Here is a 26,749-nt window from a genome sequence, read left to right as displayed (position 1 = left end):
AACATGCTTAAGTGCCAAGTGGTAGATGCTAGGATATGGTACTGCTCTCCCCAGCCCTTCCTTTCTGAGCTGTATTGAGTCAATAATATTCTGATAGACTTTAAAGAACATTCTTCAGAGAAGAATTCTTGCTCTAGTCAATATACTTGACTTTTGTCTCCAGAAGTTGGTTGGGGTTTTCTGTGAAAATTCTGTCGGTTTAGGCTATAGTGGGAAGTAAGAGTGATCGTCGTTAGAAGACTGCTTCCCTGTTGTGTGACCTTGGACAAGTGGCTCAGCATCTCTGAGCTTTAGTTTCCTTTTCAGGGAAATGGAAATAGTAGTAGGACACAGGTAAGGCATGTGAAATGTATGATCTGGTTCTGGAATGTAATCAATGGTTCGAAAATATTGCTTATTATTATCTTCCTTAACTCTCAGAACCACCCTAGTGAATAGGGATATGAGTAGGATGATGGTCTATATTTCACAGGGGAGAGCGTGAGGCTCAGACAGCTTCCGTGTTCCTCAGGGCGCTGCAGTAGTCCCCTGGGGATGATAACTTGGCCGTAGTTACGGGTTCCTGTCAGGTTTCTTTTCCTTCCACTTTGCCTGTGCGGTGGGCTGGAGTTCCATAAATGTCTTGTCAGGTTGACAGTAAATCCTGGTAAGATATGTTAAGCACCTCTGTAAAAAATTCAGACTTTAGAAAAATAGGATGGTACAACAGATCCAACAGGGCTTTATATTTTTCCTTTGCATAAGTCCCCAAATTAACTGGGAATTAATTTGTGCAAACAGGTGTAGATACAGCATCTTCACCGTAACTCATTCATGTAACAAAAACCGTGGAAACAACCTGAATGTTCAACAATTAAAGATTGATTAGATTATTTGTAGTATACACACAAAGTGGAATGTTACCCTACATCAAAAGGCAGAATGAAATGTATTTGTCTACACTGGAAAATCGGGAAGAAGGTATAGTGCCATGCAATTAAGGCAGGTTATAAACTAGGACATAAAATATCAATTCATTCCACGAAAAGGAAATATGTTTTCATCAACAGTAAACATATGTCATACGCGCATACATAAGTCTGTAAAAACATCTGAAAAGGTGTAACCAAAATTGTCACCAGTGATTGTCTCTGTTGGAATGAGGAGGTACTAAGGATAATTTGAATTTTTTTCCTTTTCTTGCGCATGTTTGGGAAGGAGGATTCTTTATTTTTGGATTTTTATGCATAAGAAATTCTGGTTACTTAAAACAAAGGAAAGGGAAAGAGTGATGCTTCCAGCCTCCTTGTGCACTAACACTGATCGAACCTTTCAGGTGATTGTGAAGACAAGAACGGAGTATCAGCCGGAACAGAAGAACAAAGGGAAGTTTCGAGTGCCGAAAATCGCGGAATTTACGGTCAGTGTCCTGATGGTGTAACTGAGAGCAAACAGCAAGCTCAGCTCAGCTCATGCCTGTGGAGCTGGTGCTGTTTGCTGGGGACTGGGAAGAGGACGCAGGCTGTTTCTGGAAGGATTTTTCAAAGCCACGTGGTCTGGGTCACTGAGTTTAATCAAGTAACAAGAGCTCTGCCTCAGGTTTGTCAGACTCAGGCTCCAGAATGCTCTGATAAACTGATAACTGATAAACGCCTCTTTTATTCCTTTCCCTTTCTCCTGACCCATTCTCCCTGCCTTTCCTTCACAATCTCCAGGAAATGTGATTGGAAATGCAGGAAGACACTCAAGTTTTTGTCTTTGAATGTGATTGTAACAAATACAGAAAAGGCCGAGGAATGAAAAGCTGTGTCTTGGTGGGAAAGCCTAGTTAGTGGTTGACTTTCTATGTCTTGCTGGGGGGGGCAGCTAGGAGCACTGACCGATGTGTATGCCTAGTTGTGATGGGTCACACGAGGGAGCCAAAGGCAAGCTCTGTGACGGTGAGACGACGGCTCTAGGGAAGTCACTTAGGAGCTGAGACGGAAGTGGGAAGTGGGCATAAGCAGGCAGAAGGGAGCTGAGGAGAGCACAGGTTGTGCAAAGGCCCTGAGGTGGGAGGGAGGCTAGCCCAGACTGAAGAGGAGTCAGAGCAGCAAGGCTGGGCTCAGGGAGCATGATGGGGGCGGGGAGGAGGGACCAAGATGGGGCCAAAGTGGGCAGAAGGCAGACAGTTCTAGGCTTTGGAGGAAGGCCTGTATGGAGGGTTTTAGGTTTAAACACCAAAAGCAACAGGAAGCCTTTGCAGGATTTCAGGAAGAGGAGGGCCATGACTGATTTTAGGAAAAGCATGCCTGCTTTATGTGGCTAATGGAGAGTAGTGGGGGGCAACTATTAGGCTACTGTAGTCACCTAAGTAAAACAACAACAGTGGCTCAGACAAGGATGGTTAGCAGACAGAGAGATGCAGGCCAACCTGAGAGAGATCTAGGAGGCACAGTTGGCCATGCAGGTAGCAGAGCAGGCGGCTCTGTGGAGGGATATTGTGGTAGTTGTGCTGGGCTTGAGCCTTCTTTCCACCAGCTGTGTGGTCACAAGCAAGTTGCTAAACCTGACTTGTCAAATAGAGATGATAGTACTTAACTGTGAAGATCAAGTGTGGGATATGTGCAAACCACTTGGGTCTGTACCCGATAAGTAGCTATTTTGTGTCGATTGTGACTGGGGCCTTTGAAAGTGAACGCAGCCCTTGGTTATCTGGGAATTGAAGTGTGTACATGGATAAACATATTGTTTGGTCTGTTTCTGTCCCTTTCTTTCTGCTAAATCTACAGCGGAGTAGCTGGTATGGACCCTGAGGTGGAACCTCTTTGCATGCCCTGGAATGTGGGGCCTGCTGGATGTCAACCCCCTCTTTGAGGGCAGAGGCTGCTCCTCTATTTTCTTGTGTGTCTGGCCCATGGTGTGGGTCTGTGTACGTGGGCCTGGCTCCAGCTACACCCAAGTACCTGCCAGAATGAGCACGTTCCTGCAGGAATGAGGGGAGGCCTGGGCTGCCTTGGAGCACCAGGCCAGGGGGTCAAGTTGACCTGTCCTTGTGGATCATGAGAAATACGACCAGATCCACACACAAGAATGTTTACTGTAGTGCTATTTATAAAGTCACAGTATTGGAAATGATGCTAGATTCTCACAACTTTCTTGTGATTCCATAAGTGAGACCACACCCGTATAATCAACTATTTCACAATTTCTTAAGATCACTTATATTTCAGAGAGTAGTGTCTTTTAAACTATGAGCTTAGGAGATATTTTCCTCTTCTTCTTCCTTTCCCAGGCTTTGAAGTTTTTATATAATGAACGTGCATTGTTTCAATAATTAGACAGAAATGAGAATTATTTTTAAGAATTCGCTCTTCTCTCCAAATTGAGATTTAAGAGTCTTAATGAAATTATTCCTTATCCAGTCCTCATTTAAAATGATGGCTATGAAGGCGTGCAATAATTTGGGCAAATACCGAAGAGAGAATGTTAAGTGAAAAAAAAAAGCAGAAATTAAAATTGTGTGCTTTCTGGGATTAGAACTATTAAAACCCCCCAAATACAGAGGAAAGATGACATGGAAATATGTATTTAAGTGCTGTCTGTGGCTACATTACCAGGCGTAGTGCTGGGCCGTTTTTTCTTTTTTCTCTCTCTTCTTTGATGATGTGGCTGTTTCATCGTATTTAAATATGTGAGACAGATACAATCCCTTACTTCTCAAAGGGGGAATGTGGCTCTGGGAAGTGACAGCGCTTGCTCACCCAGGCACCAAGAGACAGAGCCAGTGTGCTGAGCTGGGGTCTGCTTTCTGTTCAGCCACGATTCCCTGCCCACCTCAGAAAGGACAGGAAAGAGAAAACAAGTTGGCTAACAGAAAAGGAGCTGCTAGGTCAAGGCTCGGGGCCTGTGGAAGCCCCCCACATAGTTTCGCCCAATTAGTGCTGGGGGTATGGAAAGAAAGGCTTTGTGGTTCAGGAGCAGCCCTTTGTAAGCCTTGTCAGGTGTGGGTGGAGTGGAGCCCTGCCTCTTGGAACAAGATGGAAGGAATGAAGCAAATTCTCTCATGCTTATGTAAAGCTTGGAGCATTAATTAGCCTGGTTTTTCACTTTCTTAAAGAGAGATCCCTCTGGGCCCTGTGAAGGATGCAAGTGTGGGGGTGAGGGTAGATGCAGGGAGACCGGGCGGAGGTGCTGGTGGTAATTAAGAAGCATCTGAGTCTGAGGGTCTGAGCTGAGTCAGCTCAGTGGGGCTCGGGATCCAGGTGGGGCTGTCAGGAAGGTGAGATTTGCAGACTTGTGCTTAGTTGGACAAGGAGGGGGGCAGGTTTGGGGCGCTCCTGGAGTTTGGTTTGCCTATCTGCCTCTGAAGTAGGGGTTGGGGGAGATGAGCTGAGCATGAGGGTCCTGGAGGCCATGAGTGGGGGGAAGTGGTCTGGGCACCCTTAGATGAGCAGGTCTGGAGCTCAGGATGGAGATTTCCACTGGAAAACCAGGGCTGGAAGTCAGGGAATTTGCAGCTAGTCTTAGAGAGCCTGATGCTGGTAAACAGTGGCCAGGCCAGCCCTTCACATACACTAGCCAGGGCTGAGATGACCTTAGGAACTGTACAAGAGCTTCCCTTCTCGTTCCAAACTCTTCATGAAGGTAGAACAGACTGTGACTTTAAATTCCAAAATAACCTGGAGAGCGCAGTTTATAGCAATTATAGTGTGAGAGAGAAAGGGAGAAGAGAGCAGAGTGGGGAGAGATGAATAGAAAACGATTGCCTGAAAGAATTGCCTAGAATTTTTGTCATTTCTGAGATGAGAAAGCTCTTGTAGTTATAGTAAAGGCCCACAGACTTAAAAGATTTTCATCAGGATCATGTGAGAAGGTGGGAGCATGCAGAGAAGAAACCCCTCTTCCTTTCTTAATCCTGAGAGTTTAGGGTTCTTCTAAAACTGATTTTGCTATGGAAGGTGCTGGAGCTAAGGAGGGTCCTGGTGCCATGGAGGGTGCTGGAGAATGAAGGGTGCTGGTTCTGTGGAGGGAGTTGGAGACATGGAGGGTGCTGAAGCCATGGAAGGTTCTGGTTTTATGGAGGGTGCTGGGCATGTAGAGGGTCCTGATGCCATGGAGGTGGTGTTGTCATGGGTGGGTGCTGATGCCATGGAGAGTGCTGGAGACTTGGAGGGTGCTAGTGTCATGGAGGGTGTTGGAAACATGCAGGGTGCTAGAGCCATGGGGGGTATTGGTTCTATGGAGCATGCTGGAGCCATGGAGGGTGCTGGAGATATGGAGAGTGCTGGTGTCATGGAGGGTGTTGGTTCTATGGAGCATGCTCGAGCCATGGAGAGTGCTGGGACATGGAGAATACTGGTTCTATGGAGGGTGCTGGGCATGCAGAGGGTCCTGATGCCATGGAGGTGGTGATGCCATGGATGGCGCTGATGCCATGGACCATGCTGGGCTGTGGAGGGTGCTGGAACTGTGGAGGGCACTTGGCCATGGAGGGTGCTGCTTGTGTGGAATGTGCCGGCCATCTAGCCATGCTGCCAGGCCCGGTCAATCCCAGGCTAGTCGGTGTGTGGAACTGAGTTTGTATTTGGAGGTCGTTTGTGCTCAGCTGCGGAAAGGCACTCTGGGGCAACACCTGGGCTTGAGCTGGGCTCACCTAGGCATCTCAGAGCTTGGCCTTACCCTTTATGACCCTTGGAAAGTCTCTTCTACCCTAATCTCCGGATTCTTAATCAATAAAACTCAATGTAATCTTAACAAATTGGGTAAGTCCTTAGTGCATTCTAGGGTCTTAATAAATGATCATTTTATTTCCTTTCTATTTAGATTTTATTCCTTCCTCTTGTGTTCTTAGCTTCTGACTAATTAGCTGGATTTTATCTGTTCATTGGGCTGTGGGCCTCTCTTTTCTGACTTTTCCCTGTGGGAATATTACTAAGAAAACCTGGAGGAACTGTTGTTGAAGGAGCCAGTCCAGTGTCAGGGTTTGTGTGTGATCTCTGGCTCCCAGCAGTGCCCCTGGAGCCAAGTCCTTGCCTACTGGTAGATGTAGGCCATGTTTTTCCTTTTGTAGGTGGTTTTAAATGTCACTTATAAGATAAATAATCATAATATCTTAAAAATATGCTTTTACAACCACTTTTCAGCCTAACAACATTCTTGTGACATGGTATCCATTGTGATACTGGAGTGAATTATCTCCATTTTACAGATGAGAAAACTGATGCTCAGAGAAGTGAGGTGACTGTCTCAAGGTGGCTTGGCCAGGAATTATCAGAACAAAATAAACACCTGGCTTTACATCTCCCTTCCTACTCTCTCTGCCATAGCTGATGTCATCCTGCCATTGCCAGCTGTGGCCTTCCTGCCTCCTTCCCTTCCTTCTCGGTCTTTCTCCCTTTTTTTCTTTTTTATTATTAAATTTGCTCTGGGCTGGGCTCAATGCTTTTTGCGGGATGACACGAAGGTCGACAAGATGAAATCCCTGCTCTCCAGGATCTTACACATGCGTGGATTAGCTAAGAAACATTCTGGTTGGATTCTTGGCTATGCTTTCTGGGGTCGCTTCCTCTAGGGACGCTCTCTTGGTCCTCTTAGCCTGGTTTGGGTCTTCCTCTGGGGTCTTGTGGGGCTGCCGTCCCCACTGTACTGGCTAATCCTGTGGCAGCAGCCCCCACTATCCCCTGCTCCCACGGGACAGGGAGATGTTGGGTGCACTTCTGCATTCCCAGCTCCCAGCACAGGGCCTGGCCTGGAGTGAGTGTGGGGTGTGTTGCAATGTGGACCTCAGTCTTTTGGGATGGATGGTCTCAGTATTCGTCCCTGAACACACGTCCTGATTCAGCATTCAGAAAATCCAGCCCCTTACGGTCTGCCCTGGCGAGCTCAGACCAGAGGGTGCTCAGGCACCTGAGGGAACATCTTGGGGTCACCTGCAGACCAGTCCCAGAGCACAGCCCAGGGAGAAGCCACAATGAAAGGGACGCGTTAGTCCAAAGGCACCAGAACTCACCACTCTCCTGGGCAAATGGACGGGCTAAAATACACAAGAGTGGAGTGTGAACTGAAGTGAGAGGGCCAGCCCTTTTGAAAGAACCAGTGTCAGTGAACTATTTTTAAAAACGAACAACAAACAAAAATAAAACAAAACCCCAGTTGACGTTTCAGGCCTACCACCATAAGGTGTGGATTTTTGGCTGTTTCATCCATCCACTGATCCCCTTGACTCTTTGGGCGCCTACCCTATTCCCGACACGTGACTGGCCCTTCTTGTGTGCTGCTCTGCTGAGTGAGCCCAGCCAGCCAGGCTGCCAGGATTGCTACCTCACCTGCAGGCTCAGAAGAGCAGGCTGACTCTCCTGAGGTCCACACCAGGAGTCTGTGAGCTGGGAGGTACTCCTAGGCCCTAAGCTGAGGGTCCCGGCCAGGGCACAAAGGCAGGTGAGGGGCGAGGCTGCTGGTGGGCAGCGCACCGAGGGGAGGGGCTTCAGGTGCTTGTGAACGGCTCCCTGCGGGTGCTGCTGACTAACTTCCCCACAAGTTGTTCCTTTGCTTTTTCTTCTGTATGAGGCCAAGAAATGGGGGCCTTGGCACCCTGTCTCAGGCCTCAACCCTGCTCACCTTCCTTTTCCAACAAGGAAAGAGGCATAGAGAAACACCAGAACCAGCCTCCTCTGAGCCAGCTGCCAGGTCCAGGAGCTGGGAGTCCAGGCCCCTCTGCCTCTGGAGCCTCTATGGCTGTGCTTCCTGCCCTTTCCTCGCTCTGCCTCTCCTCTCAGCCCCTCCTGTCACTTCCCCTCACGGTCCCACCCTGGGCGTAGGGCCCTTTCTAAGGGACGTGTCTCACAGAGGTATGCTGGGGCCTCCACTGCTCACTTGCCACCTCCCAAAGGTGCCCCCATCTACCCAGTATCATGAGGCCCTTCCCTCACGATACTGGACGTTTTATGCCTCCCTGCCTTTATCCGAGCGCTGTCCCTTCTGGCCGGATGCATTCACCGCCTTCCCCACGGGGCCATCTCACCAGCGCCCTACTCACCAGGCGCCACCCCGTGCAATCTCTCCTGTACTCCCGGGAGAGCCTGTCCTCCCCCCTCTGGATTCCTGCTTCTCCTGTAGGTCCCTCCATTTCAGCACCGGTCACACAGAGCCAGTCCCACAGAGTCGGCATCAGCAAGTTACCTGCTTAGTCTCCCATTGACCCCTTGTGGCGGGAATACTGTTGGCTTCCTCTTTGCACTTCAAGAGCCTAGCCAGCACCTCTCCAGGCTGGGCCCCAAAAGGTTCCTTAATAAAAAATCAGGGAGGCCCATGAACACACACAAAATCCAGTGGCCAGCTGACAAATTCCACATTGGTAACAACCGCCCCTCTGGTTGTCTCATTGCCAATGTCTTTATTAAACTTGGGGCCCTTTCTTTCCTCCTAGGCCTCTTGCCAGTGACACTTTCTCATAACTGCCTTCTTCCTGGTGCTGCATTCTGAGGGAAGTGAGACCCCATTTCTAGAAGCCATTTGCTTCCACCAATTTTTCATAGCAACTCCAGGCACTGCCTTCTGTTGGTGGGATTCTAATATTTGCTGACAGCAGCAAATGGAGAAAGAGATTTTACTTAATTATCTGTTGTCTTGTTTTTTATTGCTCTCCTGTTTTTTTAAATTTTGAGGAACATTTTTAGGCAATTTATTAAAAACATTGCCTGCTGGGTTAGGAGAAGAGTCATTATCTGGCACAGAGAAAATTTGCACATGAGGACATTGTGGAGAGAGGCTGCCAGAGTATTCATGTTTTTGATTCCTCTACTGGCTAGGGTTTTATTGAAAATCAGAAGAAAGAAGTTGGCCTATGTTTTTGGCTGGGTGCTTTCCTCTGGCCCAATGGGTGTATTATTAGAGTGACCTTCAAAAATATATGTTGTTATTAATTGATGGTTGAGAAGCAATTGTGACTTATTATTATTTTTTAAATAAAACCTTCCCCCGGGAGGGAAAACACACACAGTACTATCTAAGGAGGAATGTGCTCAGGAGGAGGGGCTGGGAGATTCTCGTGACGACCCCACCGCCCAATATCTGAGCTGCTTCGGTTAAAGGCTTCTCCTTCTCATTGACGTGAACAAATATTGATAAATAAATGCTGCAATAATATAGGTCACTCATTACGAAACTTAGTGTAAGGCCAGGTGTGGTGGCTCATGTCTGTAATCCCCAGGCACTCTAGGAGGCTGAGGTGGGTTGATTGCTTGAGCTCAGGAGTTTGAGACTAGCCTGAGCAAGAGTGAGACTCCATCTTCACTAAAAAAAAAAAAAAGTAAAACTAGCTGGGCATCATGGCGGGTGCCTGTAGACCCAGCTACTGGGGAGGCTGAGGTAAGAGGATCACTTGAGCCCAAGACGTTGAGGTTGCTGTAAGGTATGATGATACCAGGCACTCTACTATGGTAGAGTAGAGAAAGAAAGAGGAGAAAAAGGAAAGAATCTTAGTGGAGAAGAAGACTTCTAGAATCTAGTGAGTATTCTTGTTTCACAGGGGACTCCTGCAGGGGTGGGCACCATGCACAGCACATCCTTTCCTGAGAGCTGATTGTTCCAAGTTTGCCAGCCAGTTGTTAAACTGTTGGAAACTTGAAACCAATCATGGTGGGAGGATTGACACTTGAAAACCAGCAAGTACTAACAACCTCTTCCTCTGCCTGCTAAGAGGGGTTTATCAGCAAACCTTTGTTTGAAAGGTAACATACAAGATGGGGGCAAATGAAAGTTGGGGGTTGATTCCATGGGTCTGTATGACTAAAACAAATCATTTTAATTCTCTGAACCTGTGTTCCCCAATCTGTAAAATGGGCTGATGTCTACGTCATAGGCCTGATTCAAGGCCTACATGAGATAATATAAGTTAACACTGCTGTCCATAGTGGCTCATTAAATGTAAGCTTCTTCTTGTCACTATATGATAGATTCATTTTTGGGGGGTAGATCATCTTACTGGATGGGTTGCTGCCACCTTGTTTGGGTCTTTAGTGGGAAGCCATGCCTGGTACCTGTGGGAACTCTACCCCCAGTGACCCTGCCCTAGCTCAGATGATTCCCCTTTCCACTGTGCCAACTTCTGACTCTCCAGCTCCATCCCACCCCTGTCACCTATTAAGAGCAAAATCAGATTAGGAAATCAGATTGGTCCTTATTTGCTCCCTCTGGGCAGCAATGTGAAGTCAAATGTGGCTTTCCAGGCTCTTCCAAAAGGTGATCCTTTCTGCCAGTTCAGTCCTCTGCCACTGGCTGCCAGGGCTCTCAGGGTTCTGCAAAACTGCTGTGCTTTTTCCCACCTCCAGGTCTTGCCATCCATGTTTTCCGCCTTGAGACCCGACTCCTTCTAGAACCTGCCCTTAGTTCCCCATGTCAGTTTCTTACTGTGAAGTCCAAGGGTCCCAGCATTTCTTCTGGCCCTGAGCCTCTCACTGCTAAGATGGCGCCTTGGCTTCCCTGGAATTCTTCTGGCACCTGGCTGGATCGCTAACTCTGGCATTGAAGGAAGGGATTCATACAGGTTTCTCTAATCCTAGGTTGAGGTAATAAAAGGGGCCTTTCTGCTTGTTGAAAGTACCACAACATCTTAAAAATTATTATTTCTGATTAGTAAATAATAACAGCTTTCATTCGGTTATGTTCCTATTCTGTGGTAGTTGGCAAGTCATTTTCCATTCAATCTTTATTATAACTCATGATGTGGGTGTTATTTTTTATATGCAGATGAGAAAACCAAGGATCAGAATAGCTAATTAAGGTAGTTAGGGTCACCCGGCCAATCAGGGTCAGAGTCAGGCTTTTCTGACCCAGAGGGATGTGTGCGATTTTGTGTGTGCGTGTATGTGTATGTGTGTGTCTGGGCATGCATAACATGCATACACTTTTATCTAGATTGTCTTCCAAATTGGGAAACGCTGCACGTTTGGGGAATTGCTTAAATTAAACTGAATAGAAAAGTGGTCCCTAGAATACTAAAATATTGCTGCGGGTCCCTGTTATCTGCCGAACATTAGATTAGTTTTGCTTTGGCGCTCCTTTCTTCTCTCTCTTCTTTGAACACACTGTTTGCCCAGTCGGGAAATGCACTGCCCCAAAAGGAAAAGACAGAGGCTACAATTGCCCCCCCGGGAGAGATGCGTTTTCCCCTAGGTCTGTCGTGTGGCTGGCTTCACAACCCCAGTCACAAGGAGGGTGGGCTCATCTTTTGACTTCCTTGATCCCGTGGCCTCCACCGCTGCCATGCCTGATTATCTTAAATGTGATTTAAAAAACAATTATGATGTTTAAGCTCCTGGAACTGTCAGAGGAAGAAAGGCCCCAACAAAGTAACTGTATGTGCAGCTTGTCATGTCACCTCTGTGTTCTATAATTATAAGAAAACCAGTTGTCATAGCAACGGCCGTATAGGCCTAGCTTCCTCCTGGAGATGCTAACAAGCTACTCAGCTCTGTGATCTGAGCAACTGGGAGGGAATTTGGTTCTGTAAGGGGATTTAACTCCCACTTAAGTGATTATGGTTCACTCATTCTCCTTCTCACAACCCGGGCTCAGTTTAACTCTGCAATCTGACAGACCTGGGTTTGAATGTTGGTTCTATAACTTCACTGGCTGTGTGACCTTGGGCAAGTCGGCTCACCTCCAGAGGCCTCAGTTTCCTTATTTATGAAGTGGGGATACCAAGGCTCACTTCAGAAGACTGTTGTGAAGGTTATGTGTGCGATTGCCTGGCACACTGCCAGGCACGCAGTAGCCTCGGGTGTATATTGGACACATTTCCCTTAACCTCTTTCACTGTAAGTGAATTAAAAATGAAGATGCTGGCTCGGCGCCTATAGCTCAACCGGCTAAGGCGCCAGCCACGTACACCTAAGGTGGCGGGTTCGAATCCCCAGCCCGGACCCGCCAAACAACAATGATGGCTGCAACCAAAAAATAGCCGGGCGTTGTGGCGGGCGCCTGTGGTCCCAGCTACTTGGGAGGCGGAGGCAGGAGACTCGCTTGAGCCCAGGAGTTGGAGGTTGCTGTGAGCTGTAATGCCACGGCGCTCTACCCAGGGGGACAGCTTGAGGCTCTGTCTCAAAAAAAAAAAAAAAAATGAAGATGCTAAAGTGGGTAGATATTCTCATAATCTTTAAAACACATTATTGTCATATATTGTCTTTCTAAATGATTGTGGCTAGAACAATAGCTTACTAAACCAATTTAGCCTGAATCATGTATAAGAGATAGAAAAAAAGAAAGAGGAGAGAAAGAGAAAATGTAAATAAATATTCATGTAGATGAAAACTGGCTTGAATTAAAATTCCTCCAGTTTTTTTGCTTTTAGACAAAGTCTGGGTATGCTGTGCTGACTGAAGTGCAGTGGTGCAGTCAAGGCTCACAGCAGCCTCAAACTCCTGGGCTTGAGTGATCCTCCTGCCTTAGACTCCCAAGTAGCTGGGACTGTATGCATACACTACCATGCCCAGCTAATTTTTAGGTTTTTTTTTTTTTTTAGTTGAGATGGGGTCTTGATATGCTGACCTGGGGGTCTCAAACTCCTGTCCTCAACTGATCCTCCCACCTTGGCTTCCCATAGTTCTAGGATTATAGGTGTGAGCCATCACGCCTGGCCTCATTTTTGGTTGTGACACATGGGGGTGCAGGTGCTACCTGGCATTCAGTAGGTAGAGGCCAGGATGCAGTTAAGCACCCCATGACGTACAAGATGTCTCCTTACAACAAAGCTTTATCCAGCCTGAAGGCCAATGGTGCTGAGACTGAGAAACCTCGGTCTGGGTTTTACTAGAGTGTGTGTGTTGTCCAAAATCAGAACTCCAACCACACTCATGCCATCAGGTTAAGTCAGTTTTGTTTAGTATGTTAGTTTCTTATCCTAGAAATCTCCCAGAGATCTGAAGCCTATGAAAAATTAACAAAGGCAAAGAAAGAGAAAGACAAAAAGACTTCTCCAAGTTGTAGGGAGCTTAATAACAAATGGGTTGGCTGCAGGCAGCGCAGAGCTGCAGAACTCTAAACAGATCAAATGTGATTGTTTCATGTACAAAGCAAAATGTACTGAAGGCGATGTTAGGTCCCTAAATAGCTCTGTGATTTATTCTACAGAGGAGGTTAAAAATAAGACTTGCATATATTTCACCTGCTCTCCTCATTTCCAGCTCCTGTCTGGTTTTGACATTCCAAGCCAGAGCCAGAGTATCTTTCCTGTAACTCGCCCAAGATGACTTCCTTCCTTGCTCCCAACCATCCTGAGGCTTTCTGGCCTTTGGGGTAAAATTGGAACGTCTGAGCCTGCTGCATTTGGCCTTCGGAATCTATCTCTCCCTCATCTCTTCCACCTCCTCCCATCAAGCTGAATTACCTCCACACACTGCCCCCACCCACTGCCTCGCCTCTGCTCAACTGTTATCTCCACCCCAGATGATCTTCTCTCTCCCACAGGAGAGGCCTGACCATTTCCTCACTGGGACCAACCCCATGGGGCAGAGTTTGTTCTGTTTACTCCCTTCCTGCAGTTATTTCGTCATGTGTGTGTTTGGTGTTCTCCCAAGGTCCTATGAAAGTCTGGGCTCTTAAGGACAGACACTGACCCTGATTCATTGGTATAGCCCATGTATGCTGCGGGCTTGAGTCCAATCAGTGGTCAGTAGCTTTTATTTTTAAACAAGACTAATACATACACGTGCACAAAGTTCCATCAGTACAGAAAGGCATACGCTACAAAATGAAAATCTCCCTTTCTCTTCCTTCATAATTCTTCTCCCACAAAATGTCCCTTGTCTATGTCTGTGCTGTCCAAATTGGATGCTACATATATTTAAGGTAATCAAAATGAAATAAGATTTAAAATTTAATTAGTCATATTAGGCACATTTCAAGTTACCACATGAGCCTAGTGACTACCCAGTTGGACAGCTCGGATTTACAGAACATTCCTGTCATTGCAGAAAGTTCTTTAGACAGCCCAGGAATAGCTTCCTATGCTCCCAACCAGGGACATTTTGTAAGTGTCTCTGTACATACCTTGTGCAGTGTGTGTGCACACGTGTGTATTACATATGTACATGTATGTATTATATATGTATAGACATTTGTTGTCGTCGTTTATCTTCTCAAATGGGACCATTGTATACACACTCTCTGTACCTTGCTTTTTTTCTCTTAATAACGTATTTCAGAGATTTTTCCACATCAGCACATTCAGATCCTTTTTGTTCTTGTTACATCTTGTTAAAGGCTGTAGACAGGATGTTTCATAATCTTTCTCAATTAGTATACTATTGTTATTCTAGCTTTCAGCTTTCTGAAATCATGCTGCAGTGAACTTCCTTGTATATCTCTGTGTGCACACACAGACACACATGCTCCTGTGGTTGAATAACCCCTTCGGTGCTTGCTAACTTTGCTAACCGCTATGGTGATGCTATGGTGATGGCATTCAGAGGTAGGACCTTTTGGAACATGCTTAGGCCATGAGGATGGAGCTTTCATGAATGAGATTAGCACTCTTAGAACAGAGGCCCAAGGGAGCTTGGTCCATCTTTCTACCATGTGGGGACCCAGGTAGAAGGTGCCATCTATGAACCAGAAGTGGGCTCTCAGCAGACACTGCATCTGGCGTCGCCTTGCTGTTAGACAGCCCAGCTTCCAGAACTGTAAGAAGTAAATTTCTGTTATTTATAAGCACTGTCTATGGTATTTTGTTACAGCAGCCCAAACGAACTGAAAAATACATATACATTTTTCATATATATATTTTACAAGTATATTTGCAGGGTGTGAAAATCCACAATCTTAAAAACCTTGCCAGACGATATGTAAATCCTCAATTTTAATGGATTTTGCCAAATTGTCTTTCCAAATTTGCCACCAATCTGTACTTCTTCCTTAGTGCCCTTGTATTGTATTCCTTCATGTGTCAGGTTTCAACCAACTCTGAAAATTTCAATGGAAATGGCACCTCTGTCCTTGTTTGTCTTTTCATGTTTTCTATTATCAGGGAGAGCAAGCTTCCTTCCGTGTTCTTATTGCCTGTTTGGTCTTTGGTTCCTTTCTGGAAAAATTCCCATTTGAGCCCACCTCTTGTCATTCCTTCCCCACTACTGATTGGAGCAGCCACTTCCCAAAGCTACGAACACAGTCTTTCTTGCTCGTTGGGTATTTTCTTAGTTGTCTTTGCCTTTTGATTTTGCGTGTGGCACAATTTCGTTTTTCAGTCTACAAGACTTCTTACTTTTGCTTTAACTCACATTAATCACCAACTGCAGAAGACGTGAAGAAAAATATTGGTACATTTGACTCTGTAAAAATTAAGACCTTCTCCCATCTTCGATGCATATTTTCTTCTGGTGCTTTTGTGATTTTAGTTTGTATGTTAAAATTTGGATCATCTGGAATTTGTCTTTGTGTAAAGAGCGAGGTGGGAGCCCAACTTTCTTTTTGAATGGCAGTTTGTCAGTTGTTCTAAGATCATTAGTTAATCCTTTCCTCCTCTGACTCAACAGGCAACCCTTTTTAGATGCTGCATTACCATATGTATTGCAATCTTATTCTGTTCTCTCTTGTCTCCCATTGATCTGATAATTATTTAGAATTGTATACCACATTATTTCAATTACAGTTTTATTTTACATCTTAATATCTGTGTAAACTGTTCTTCCAGTATTCTTTTTACTTTTTAGAAACTCCTCACCCATTCTTGTACATTTGCTTTTCCACATAAATAATAATGTATATTTTTAGGTTCCAAAAGGCTACTGTTAGCTTTTAATTTAGAGTACATGAACTTATGGATTAATTTGAGCAGAAATTATATCTATAAAATATTGAGATTTTTCTATCTAGGTACAAGATTTAACTTTGCATTTGTGGAAGACTTTTATGGCTCTCAATGATGCTTTAAAATCATCTTTACAGTTCTTGTTGAATTTCTTCTGAAATATTTTATCTTTTTTTTGTTGACATTATAAAAGGGACTTTCTCTTCCATTATATTTTCTAACTGGTTATTATTTATACTTTAGAATTTTGTATATTGATTTGCCACTAGGTAGTTATCAACTCCTCTTATTATTTCTAATAATCTGTGTAAATTTTGATTCTTTGCATTTTCTAGATATGTGATTATTTCATCAGACCATAATGCTAACACTGCTTCTCCTTTCCTGACATTTGTTTTCTTATGTTATTTCCTCTTCCCGATTCGTGGACTCTTAATGTTATTTTCTTGTCTAATTTCTTCGGTCAGTATCTCAGATCTGCTGTTTCTAGTGTTTCACAATTTAAATTTTGATGAATTCCCCACCCCCCATATGTTCCTTCTGCATTTGTGGAGATGAAGATATGGCTTGTCTTCTTTGATTCAGCATTATGGTAAATTATACTAATAGATTTTCAAGTATCAAGCTATTCTTTGTGTCCTTATTTGGTCATGGAGAGGTTCTGTTTGCTAATATATTACTGCATTTAAAATTTTTGCTAAAACACTATTGTGAAGTTGTGTTAAGTTTTCTTTTTTTGTGTGCAATCTTTGTCGGGCCTATTAGTGTGATACTCTCTCTCTAAAAAGAATATACTATGTCTTTTCTCCATGCCCTAGAAAATTGAAAAGAGTAGAGAAATAATCTGCTTCTTTTATAAGTTTCTTGAAAAACAGAATTAACCTATAAAATCACCCAACTTATTATTGGGAGAGTGTATTTTCAGCAAATGTGCAAAGAATTAATATAAAAAATAAATTGCATTTGTACCCAGCCACCTCTTTAAAGCTTTGAAAGATTACATTTAGAAATGTACCCATTGTCCTTCTCTTCCTTGTACTCCCTTCAGCAATTTTCCTCAGAGTGACCCCATTCAGTCAATAAGTATTTATAGAGGAGCTGCCAGCCCAAGCCTTGGGGTATGTGGTGTTGGTGATTCATGGAGGTACAAGACACCACCCACAATTTAATGTTCCAGGATGCTGACATACAGCTGAAACTTCCATTTATATGAATTTCATTCTAAAGCAATATCATTTTTCATTGAATATTAATATAACTCAGTATTTACAGATTATTCTTTAGGTTTACATTATTCATCCTTGGATCTAGGGTAGAATATCTCACTCCAGGCCATATTCACTGATGCAACAGATTGCCTTTCCTTTTCATGTTTGAGTCTGACTTCTGTTTCTGGTGCAGGCCTCTAGAGGGAAGCCACACTGGTATGTGGGGTGTGGAACCCACCAGACCTGCCTTATTCACCAGCTCTGCCACTGGCTTCTCTTTACCTCTCTGAGCTTTGTGTCTTTTACCTGCAAGATAGAGGTGCTGATCTTATTTTGTGAGACTTAGATAACATGCATAAAGCTTCAAAACACAGTTGGCACCTGGAAAATAAAATTTCACCACCTCGTCTTGGTATCTCCCCAGACACCTAGCTCAGCACGAGGCTTTTAGTATTGTAGGCAATGGGATACTTGTTCAGGTCTGGTTATTCTTTAGAGCCCTCAACTATTCTTGCTGCCTCCCTGTGTACTCCTTTCAATTTGATCTCCATCCAAACTGCCAAAGTAATTTTTAAAACTTAAATGGAACCATGCTCATTATTACCTAAAAAGAAGAAAGGAGCTGCACAGGGAGGCCAGGGCTTTGCAAGCATGCCTGCCCCTGAATTCCATGAGCAAAGGGCAGCTGAATGGTGAGTTCCAGCCTGGGCACCCCCTTGAAGTATATGTTGGAATGAAAGATGCCTCCAGCCCTTTGGTCTAGTGTGGTGCCCTGGGATGCTCAGGACAGCCATGCTGTTCCATCATCTCCTGAAGCCAAGAAATGCACTGGATGTTAAATAGCTGCTGTCCCTCTAGCACTCCCGACAAGCTCCTCGGGCAGGCACTTAGCCTGCTTCCTCAGGCTTCCTCTACATCCCATTCGAGCTCCATCTTTTGCCATCATATGCCACCCCATCATGTGCAGGCTGTTCTCTCTGCCTGGCCACTTTATCCTCCCCTCCTTCCAGGCCAGCTCAGGAGCCCCAGGCCTCAGTGCCACCCTCATCACATTGCCTCTCACCCTGCCTTCTGAAGGTCTCTCCTGAGAGCGGAGATGAATGTATGTCATCCTTGCATTCCACATGCCTGGCCCTGGGCCAGCAATGGACTAGGTGCTCAGTCTGTCCCCATTGTCCAGTGAATGATTAGGCTTTGGGTTACATGGTAAAATATGAATGAGATTTTCTCCATTTAGCTCTCTGGGGAGCCCTGAGGAAATTGTTCTTTAAAGCACAGAAATGAGGACAGAAGAATCAATTGCATATCTTGGCTTCAGGAGATGACGGAACAGCATGGCTGTCCTGAGCATCCCAAGGCACACCACACTAGACCAAGGGGCTGGAGGCGTCTTTCATTCCACCATATACTTCAAGGAGGCGCCCAGTCTAGAACTCACCGTTCAGCTGCCCTTTGCTCATGGAATTCAGGGGCAGGCACGCTTGCAAAGCCCTGGCCTCCCTGTGCAGCTCCTTTTTTCTTTTTAGGTAATAACGAGCCGATCCAGCAGCCTCACCAACAATTTTACAGTTGAACACAAAGGCATCAAGATGCCACTTTCACTAAGTGGAGGGGAAACAAAAGGCCAGAAGGAGGACAGGGCGGTGGATATTGATGGAGCATCGTTGGGTCCCAGGCCCAGCGCCTGCCATACTGCTGGCTTTTTGACATGCATAACTGTCGTCTGATGGGGACATTATTGTAATTACTCCCTCTGCTCAAAGGGTATGACAGGGGAGAGAGAGCAACTTGCTCAAGGCCGCACAAGACAGGGAGGAGCTGTTTGTGTGTCTTCCGAGCAATCAGTTTGTCTTTATCTTTTGGACTTTGTGAACATTATAACTGGTTCAGTTTCTATCATTGGTCAGGATTCTAGAAACGATATTGCCCACTTTCCCCGAGTAGGGGCACTGTTACCATACCTGGCTCTAAAGTGTGCCAATCCTTGCCCCTTCTGTTTATTTCATTGCTCTTTTCCTCTTCTGTAAGATGGGGCTGACAGTAGTGATGCCACCCACCACACAGGTCTGTTGTGAAAACACAGTGGAGAACTGAGGCAAAGTGTTCAGGGCAGAGCCTGGCACATTGTGAGCGCTCATGACTACTCATGAGTTGGTGACTACTAAGTCATAGGGCCCATAAATTGCCTTAAATCATCTCCAAAAATTATAAAAAAAAAAAAAAAGGATGTAATGTAAATAAGCTGAAGACAACAAGTTAGGTGTCATTTATTTCTTGAGCATAGATTTATCAAGCACCTGCCACAGCCAAGCCCTGGCCAGGATTGGGGGCTGCTGAGATGAAACATCAAGGCCTTGGCCCTCACGGAGCAAACAGCACAGCGAGACCCAGGTCTGGCACAGAGGAATGTCCAGCTGGCTTTCGCAGCCTGCTCGTTGTAGTTTCCCTCCACAGAGTCTTCAGCCAAGAGCCTTCCATACCTCTCCTGTCCTTCTCCATTTTCTGTGTCTAGGAAATGGCCTGGATCTGGGCTGCACCCCTGGCCCCGGGGTTTGTCTGTCGGCCTGCATAGAGACGCTCTGCAGGAAGGAAAGGCGCTGAAGCCTCCCCCTGGGCTGGGGTGCCCCACTCTCCTGCATGCGCTGCGGGGGTCACAGTTGAATAAGCATGCAAACTGCAGCTGATATAGGGAACTTGGCTGAGGAAAGGCAATCTCATTAGTTTCCAGGCCTTTGCTTTAATGCTGTGTGAAGATGCTTCTCTGTGGCCCCACAGGCCGGCTGTGTGTGCAGTTCTGGGTCTCCTGCGTGATTTTCTGGTCTTTGTAGAGTCAGAATGACTGAGAAGGACAAGCAACTTCCATTATTTGGAGTCAGAAATAGTGGGAGAAAGCAAGGGTCTGATTTCAGCCCTAATAAAAGCAGGAGAAAGGTAATTAAGGCTGTGACTCACCAGACCATCTTGATGAAATTAAGCAATCCAGCTGGGCCTCCGGCTATTTTAGTGGCAGGAAGTTAAGCAGTTGGCTCTACTGGTGACTGTTCAAAGTATGTATTTAAATAATAATTTTTAAACATTATTGCAGCTTTATGCAATTTATGGGAGCTTTACATTCAGCACCTCTGGAAGTCCTCTCAATGTACCTGATAGGTGGGTGTTATGATTGATACCTCTTTTGCAGACTGGAACTCAGAGAGGTGGCATTATTTCCTTAAGGTCACACAGCCAGTAAATGGTGCAGCAGAGACTGGACCCCAGGTCAGTCTGATGCCAGAGCCTGGCTTCTTCCCCCACTGCTTCCCTGTTAAATTGCTGCATCCTAGCCTCTGAAAAGCCAAAACCTAACTATTCCCTGGACCGTGGGTAGCCTTCATTTTCTTAATAATGAGTCAAGATCATCATCATGCAGCTGTATAAATAACCATATGAATAAACTTCATGACTTCATTGCTCCAAGCCCACTTGCCTACATGTTGGACAGATTTTGAGCTACCATCATTACCTGGGGCAACAGCAAATCTATATGATAGCTTAATCTGCTGAGTTTCACCTTGTGCATCGTGGCCCTGGTCAGATTTCTGAGGGCTTTGTTGTTTGGACCATTGTCCCCACATGCTGGTGATCAACAAAGCTGTAGTGAAAGCTCAGCAGTCTAGGCAAAAAGGAAGGCCCAGGTATACTGAACACAGGTCAGAAAGCAGAGGGTTGCATGGCCTGGCTGTGTGGTCCTGGGACGTTCTCTCTCCTTGTCACAGTAATACGGGAATTAATGACACCTTCACTCAAGCATTGTTGGTTGGGACTCAAACTAGAGCAATTCATGGAAACCCAGAGCCTGGCTTGTAGTAGACACTTAGTAAATGTTAGGCCCTTCTTCCCCTCTCCCTCAAATCCCTCCAATGTGGCAGAAAGTGGTGGACCTGCCTCTATTTGGAGAGGTTTTGTGGACACATGCTCCAGACCCTGTTTACCTCCACTCTGCCCTGTACAGTAAGTGGGCTGTAGGTGCCCACAGGGCCACCAGGGAGCTGCCTGTCCTCCCTCAACCTGGACCCTGTAGAACAGATTGCACTATCTGACTCTGGACAAACCACTTTTTGGAATCTTATTTCCTATAAAAAAACCTAACTCAACAAGGTTGTTGAAAGGCTTAAAATGAGTAATGAAAGCAGATCACGAAAGCATCTTTTTGGACCCACTGCCCCTAATTTAAATATTGAGAAATTTCATATCCAGTTCATGATCTTTGTCTTTTCTTGAAAAATGAAAACATTGGCCATTTTAAAACCTCATTCTCATCCTTGGCAATGATTGTGTGGAGCTGTGAAGCTGCTGTTCCCTATAGCCGGAGCAGGTTCACTCCAGGTACCCCCTGTCCCCACACAGCCACTGCCTCGCCCCAGCCCTCTTTGTTCATTTGCGTTACTTACCTGCTCTGTGCTCCCACAGAGGAGATGCCTGGGGCAGGCTGGCTCCTTCCCTCTCCACAGGGTGGTCGGATCTAGGTAGACAGGTTTAGATCTATTTTGCATTTGGTTTTGCTTTGTCATCTTATAAAAGCACAACTGGGTGAATTAAGTCCTCGGCTTCTCCAGCCTATAGGAGATTCACTGTTAAAGGTCTTAATATCCTCTGGCCCAAGTTGAATGATGGTTTGAACTTTTAAAATGAAAAACACTTTGGGAGCCCGAGAAATTTATCTCTGACATAAGTAAGGCCCCTGGACCCTTGCTCTTCTTTCTAATGATTATGCCAGCAGCACATTAATTTGGGAAAAGAATTATTGCTGTGGAATGTTCCAATTCAAATTGTACTTTTTCTCTTTCCAGAATTCCGCCAACATTAGTGAGCTCCTGGCTCTACACCCAGGGGTCACACTTCTATACCATTCCTCCCTCCCATGTGGTGTTACCCTCTCTGGGTTTGAAAGAGACTCTTGAATTATTGCTTCTATAAAGTTTGAAGCCACAGATGTTTCATTTTCCTTTTACTTTCAAAAGGCAATTTACTTAGCAGCATTCATTTGAACCCTGGAGAATGGGGATTCTCTAATGGGTTTTGGGGGGCTTCCACAGGAAGCTGACCAAACATTATGATAGTGCAGTGTTTTAGGTTTGGGAATGGAGAGAAGCAGGCAGCCACTCCAGGGACAGTGGAATGAGGAGAAGGTATACAGAGCCTTTGGGGTAGCATCTGCACTCAAATCTCGGCTACTCCATTCATTATTTGCGTTTCCCTTGGCAAGTGACTTAAACATCTCTGGTTTTCATTTAATTATGGGAGCTACGTTATAGGGTTGGTTTTAAAAATTATTAATGAGAAATAAGGTTAAAGTAGCTGTATCATATCTAATAAATTCTAATGTTCTTCTTAAGCTTTTCTGGTGACATCATCTTGAACACAGCAACACTGCTTGTAGACAAAGCCAACTCCCTATTTAGAGATTTACCCCAACCAAGGGATTAGACAGATAATGGCCGTGAAGTTGCTTCCTCCCAGACCTGTATTGCCATTTGAGGGCCAGCACTTCCACTGCAGAGGGTAGCTTTACAGAAATATGTCTGGTGTGTTCATTTAGATGCCACTTATCAAACACACATTGTTTCCTACTAAAGCCAGATAGGTGATCTCCATAATCTCATTCCACCTTTCCTAGCTTTTGGATGTGAGAGAGCATCATAGCCACCATTTTATGGATGGAAAAACTGAGGCTTAGAGATGTCACAAGGCACATCTCCCAAAGTTGCAGATGGTGGGAGAGAAAGTGCAAGTGGAGATTGTGTCTGTTTCCAGAGTCTGCATGGGCTCCAGACCAGTTCTGGCCAGGGCCCAAGGTCACCTTCAGCTTCATCCCAGTATTTGAAAAAACCCAAAGGATACTATTTCTTTTCTTTCAAGTAGGTCAAACAGATCAACAGAAGCATCACGGTCACGCTGGTCTCTCTTCTTCACAGATGTCTGTATGAGTCTTGGGAATCCAGAATAGGAGAATTAATTCAGTAGTATTGAGTCAGTCTGTGTGACTTGAAAAAAATAATCATTCAAAACATAGGAACCATGGGACAGGCAGAGTTGAAGAACATTCTTCTTAGTAAAGTGTCACAAGAATGGAAAAGCAAGTATTTAATATATAATATATGCAATACTAATATGAAGCCAATAGATGAATAACTGCATGACCACGTGAGGGGAAAACAAAATCAAATTCACGTGGTGGGGGGAGGGGAAGGTAGAAGTGGGGGAGGGAGGAGGATGGTAACCTCTCACCTAATGCGCACGATGTAAGGATATACAGCACACCTCCGGGGGAAGGGCTCAGCTACGACTTGAACTTTACCTAACACAAACAATCTAACCTCACCATTTGTACCCTCATATTAATCTGAAATTAAAAAGAAAAAAGATTTTAGATCCTAAGATGTGTTTGTTCTCCCCAGATCCTTGGCCTCTGTGCCAGATCCTGTGCTCAGCATTCCACACAGCGATTTCATTTCCCCCTTATACTAGTGCTTAAGGGCGTTACTATGATTCCAATTTCCAGATGAGACAGCTGAGGCCCGGGAAATGTAATAAGAGAACCAGGAAGGGATGGGGTTAGAATCCAAGCACGGATGTGTCTGGTTCAAAGCCAAGGCTCTAGTCACTGCCCTGGTTTTCTCTCTTTATCAGGACAGAACAGACTGATGAGAATTGTTCCACTTGAAGTCACAGTGAAAAAATATACAGCGACCCAGGAGCATTTGGGCTTTGAGGACAAATTCAACTTCTAGGGATTATTTAAAGGTGAAATTGGTGAGCACGTTGACTGGGCCAATTGGATGTGAGATCAGCCCTTTGCCCCCCACATCTGGGGACTCATAGTGACTGGGAAGGGGCAGGAGGCCTGTATATAAGATGGTAGGCAAAGGATGCTCTGTTCTCCCGGCAAGTCTCTGATCATCCCAAGGGACAGCTTCTCCCATGAGGAAACCTGGGCATGAGGCTCAGGAAGGGAGCCCTGTGTGAATCTCTAGCCCCTGTCCTGTTGTGCCAACCCTCACCCCAGGGCGGGATCACATCCTGCAGTGTGAGAAGGCAGTGAAACACATACTCACCATCCCCACAGGGGAAAACACCTGAGGGAGAGGAGAGGAGAGTGTGTTTGTTCCTGCTTTCTAAGTGTCAGGCTCACAGAAAGGTAACCAAGGTCAGGATGCCACAGGGGAAGAGAGGAACAGACTCCGGAAGAGATGGCTTGGCTCCTGCATGTAGAGGGAATCAGACACTTCTCCTCCATCTGCCTAGTGGGGTAAGAAAGAAGGGAAGAGATGTTGATGGCACCTGGGGTTCTGGAAGGCAGGAAGCAAAAGGCAAAGGGCTGGAACCTGGTGCTTGCCTTTAAGGCACAGGGTCCCTAGTAGAGCTTAGCTCATCACATGCCAGGCTCTGAAAACTAAGGTGCACAATGCCTCCTCCTGCAGGGGGCCAGGAGGGGAGACAAAGACTGCTGAGACCCATCTCTGGGTCCCTTGATTTGTCAGGAGGACTCACAAGTCTCAGCACAGGGCCATAGGCATGGCTGTGATTTATCACGGCACAAGGATACAAGGATACACAGCCAAATTAGCAAGAGGGAAGGAGTACGTGGTGCCGTCCAGGGGAAACCAAGCACCAGCCTCTGCAAGTCCTCCCCCCGGAGTTGTGCGGGATGTGCCTAATCTCCCCAGCAATGAGGGCTTTAAATAATTAATTATATGAATATATAATTTATATAATAGTTGTACATCTTTATAGGGTATATACGATGTTTTGATATAGGCATACAATGTATAATAATCACATCATGGTAATTGGGATATCCATCACTTCAAGGCGTTTGTTATTTTTTTTGTGTGTGTTAGGAACATTCCAATTCCATTCTTTTAGTTATTTTAAGAAGAGACTATAGTCACTTTTTTTGGTGCCAGCAATGAGTTTTAACAACATGTGCAAAATGTTGTCCACCAAGGGAGTCTGCTGGAGACTCAGAGCCCAGTTACTTGGGGCTGGTCATCCAGGCCACCTTTGCTTAGCACCTTCCCGAGTTCCAGACCGCAGCAAGCAGGCAGGTTTTCAGCATGAGCCATATGGTTGGTATAGTTTAGGCATAGTGGCCACTCTCATCAGTTCTGGGAATGGTGGGAACCTTCTGAAAATGCAAGTGACAGACACCAGCCAAGGGCCAGCTGTGCAAGCAAGGCCTTTCTGAGGGCAGCAACCTCAGGCCTGCTATGCCAGGTCTTTTCTGCATTTGGCCTCATGATCCCTCCCAGGTAGAGTGTGTCTGCCTCTGTCTGTGTGTATTTGCTTAGAGTAGGAGGGATGTGGGGTAGAATATTGAGTAGAGATTCCTTTCTCCTTACAAAGGTAGCAAATTGAATACAAGGGCAGAAATGGGTACAAAGGTCAGCCTCCCCAAGCATGGCTGACTTTCATCCGGAGCAGGCACTGCTGTGTGTGCTGGACTATGGTGTTGGCAGATATTATTATTTTTTTTTTACCCTTGTAGGAATTATAAAAAGATGTGCCATAGTTTATCTGGCATGGAAACCCTCACTGCCATTCCAGGCAGTGTCACATGTTGGAATTTGGAGATGATTTCTAATTTTCCAAACCAACTTGATCCTTCCTTCCTTTTTTTTTTTTCCCATCAATTCTGCCAAGAAAGAGGATTCAGGAATGAATCCTCTATTTGGGCTGCAGGGCTCGTGTCTCCATGGAGATGTGATGCAGGCTGTGCCTGGACAAGAGGGTGGGCTGAGAGGCAGTAGGGCAGTGTGTGCCAGCACTGATGGCCCTCTGGGCAGAGAAGAGGACCAGCCCTACCCGGGAGTCTGCCTCTCTGGTTTGGCTGAAGCCAGTGGGGGAAGTCCTTTAAAGTTCACTCGTGTGGTCTTTGTGCAAGCCCAGCCAAGAGCAGAGAGCAGGTCCTGAGACACAGTCTCTGCTCTGAGAAGCTCTTGGCCTGATGGGGCAGGTGAAGTCAAGAGGCCATAATAACACAGAGTTATATGTGTCCCCAGCCAAGAGTGATGATGTGGGAGCCCTGGGGAGGCCTAAGAAGGCTTCCTGATGTGTGGGACACTCTCCAAGGGGTAGACTGTGGAGGGCAGGCCAGTAGCACAGAGCCTAGAACTTTCAGGAAACAGGACTGTAGAGTGCGTGTGTGTGTGTGTGTGTGTGTGTGCGTGCGTGCATGCACACATCCCTGGGACAGTAGCAATTGGTGATGTGGGCTAGGGAGGCAGAGGCCAGATGAAGGAGACAGCACAGTGCTGAGGAAAGAACGTGTATTTTGGATCTAGAAAGATCTGGCTTCTAGTATGTGCTCCACTACCCACGAGCTGGATAATCCTGACAGTTTACTCAGCCTCTCCAGTCCTTACTTTCACCATTTGAAAACCAGGAGTACAGCAGTGCCCTGTGTTCCTCACTGTGGGTAGGCCTGAGTGAGATGATGGATGTCAAGCGCTGAGGAGCTGACAACTGAAGGATGGAGCTCCTTGCCCTCCCCTGTTTAGAAGCTGGATGTGGGATTTTGATCTAGTGACAGACTCCAGGTTCCCTGCACCCAAACCTCTCTCCTTTGTGTGGAAAATGCTGATTTCTGAGTGTCATGGCAAGAACAAGGGAGTCAGAATCTATAGGTACAGAGCTTAAGACTCTGCATTAGGGGTGGCACCTGTGGCTCAAAGAAGTAGGGTGCTGGCCCCACATGCCAGAGGTGGCGGGTTCAAACCCAGCCCTGGCCAAAAACTGC

At 45.8% G+C, this 26,749-nt stretch overlaps 1 protein-coding gene across 3 annotated transcripts in view; it reads left to right on the top strand.

The window, feature by feature from the left end:
* Positions 1-26,749, top strand: part of NSG2 (neuronal vesicle trafficking associated 2) — a 57,047-nt gene that overhangs the window by 16,130 nt on the left and 14,168 nt on the right. For all 3 annotated transcript variants that reach the window (XM_003781928.3, XM_023515179.1, XM_023515177.1), the window contains exon 3: positions 1,316-1,399. In XM_003781928.3, coding sequence (XP_003781976.1) covers positions 1,316-1,399 — 84 coding nt within the window. The remainder of the gene's footprint in view (positions 1-1,315; positions 1,400-26,749) is intronic.

The sequence above is a fragment of the Otolemur garnettii genome, unplaced genomic scaffold, assembly GCF_000181295.1.
Source record: "Otolemur garnettii isolate 467f Iridium unplaced genomic scaffold, OtoGar3 scaffold00003, whole genome shotgun sequence".
NCBI classification, from domain to species: Eukaryota; Metazoa; Chordata; class Mammalia; order Primates; family Galagidae; genus Otolemur; species Otolemur garnettii.
Note: the sequence above shows the minus strand (reverse complement) of the source record. Positions and strands in the feature narration are given on the sequence as shown.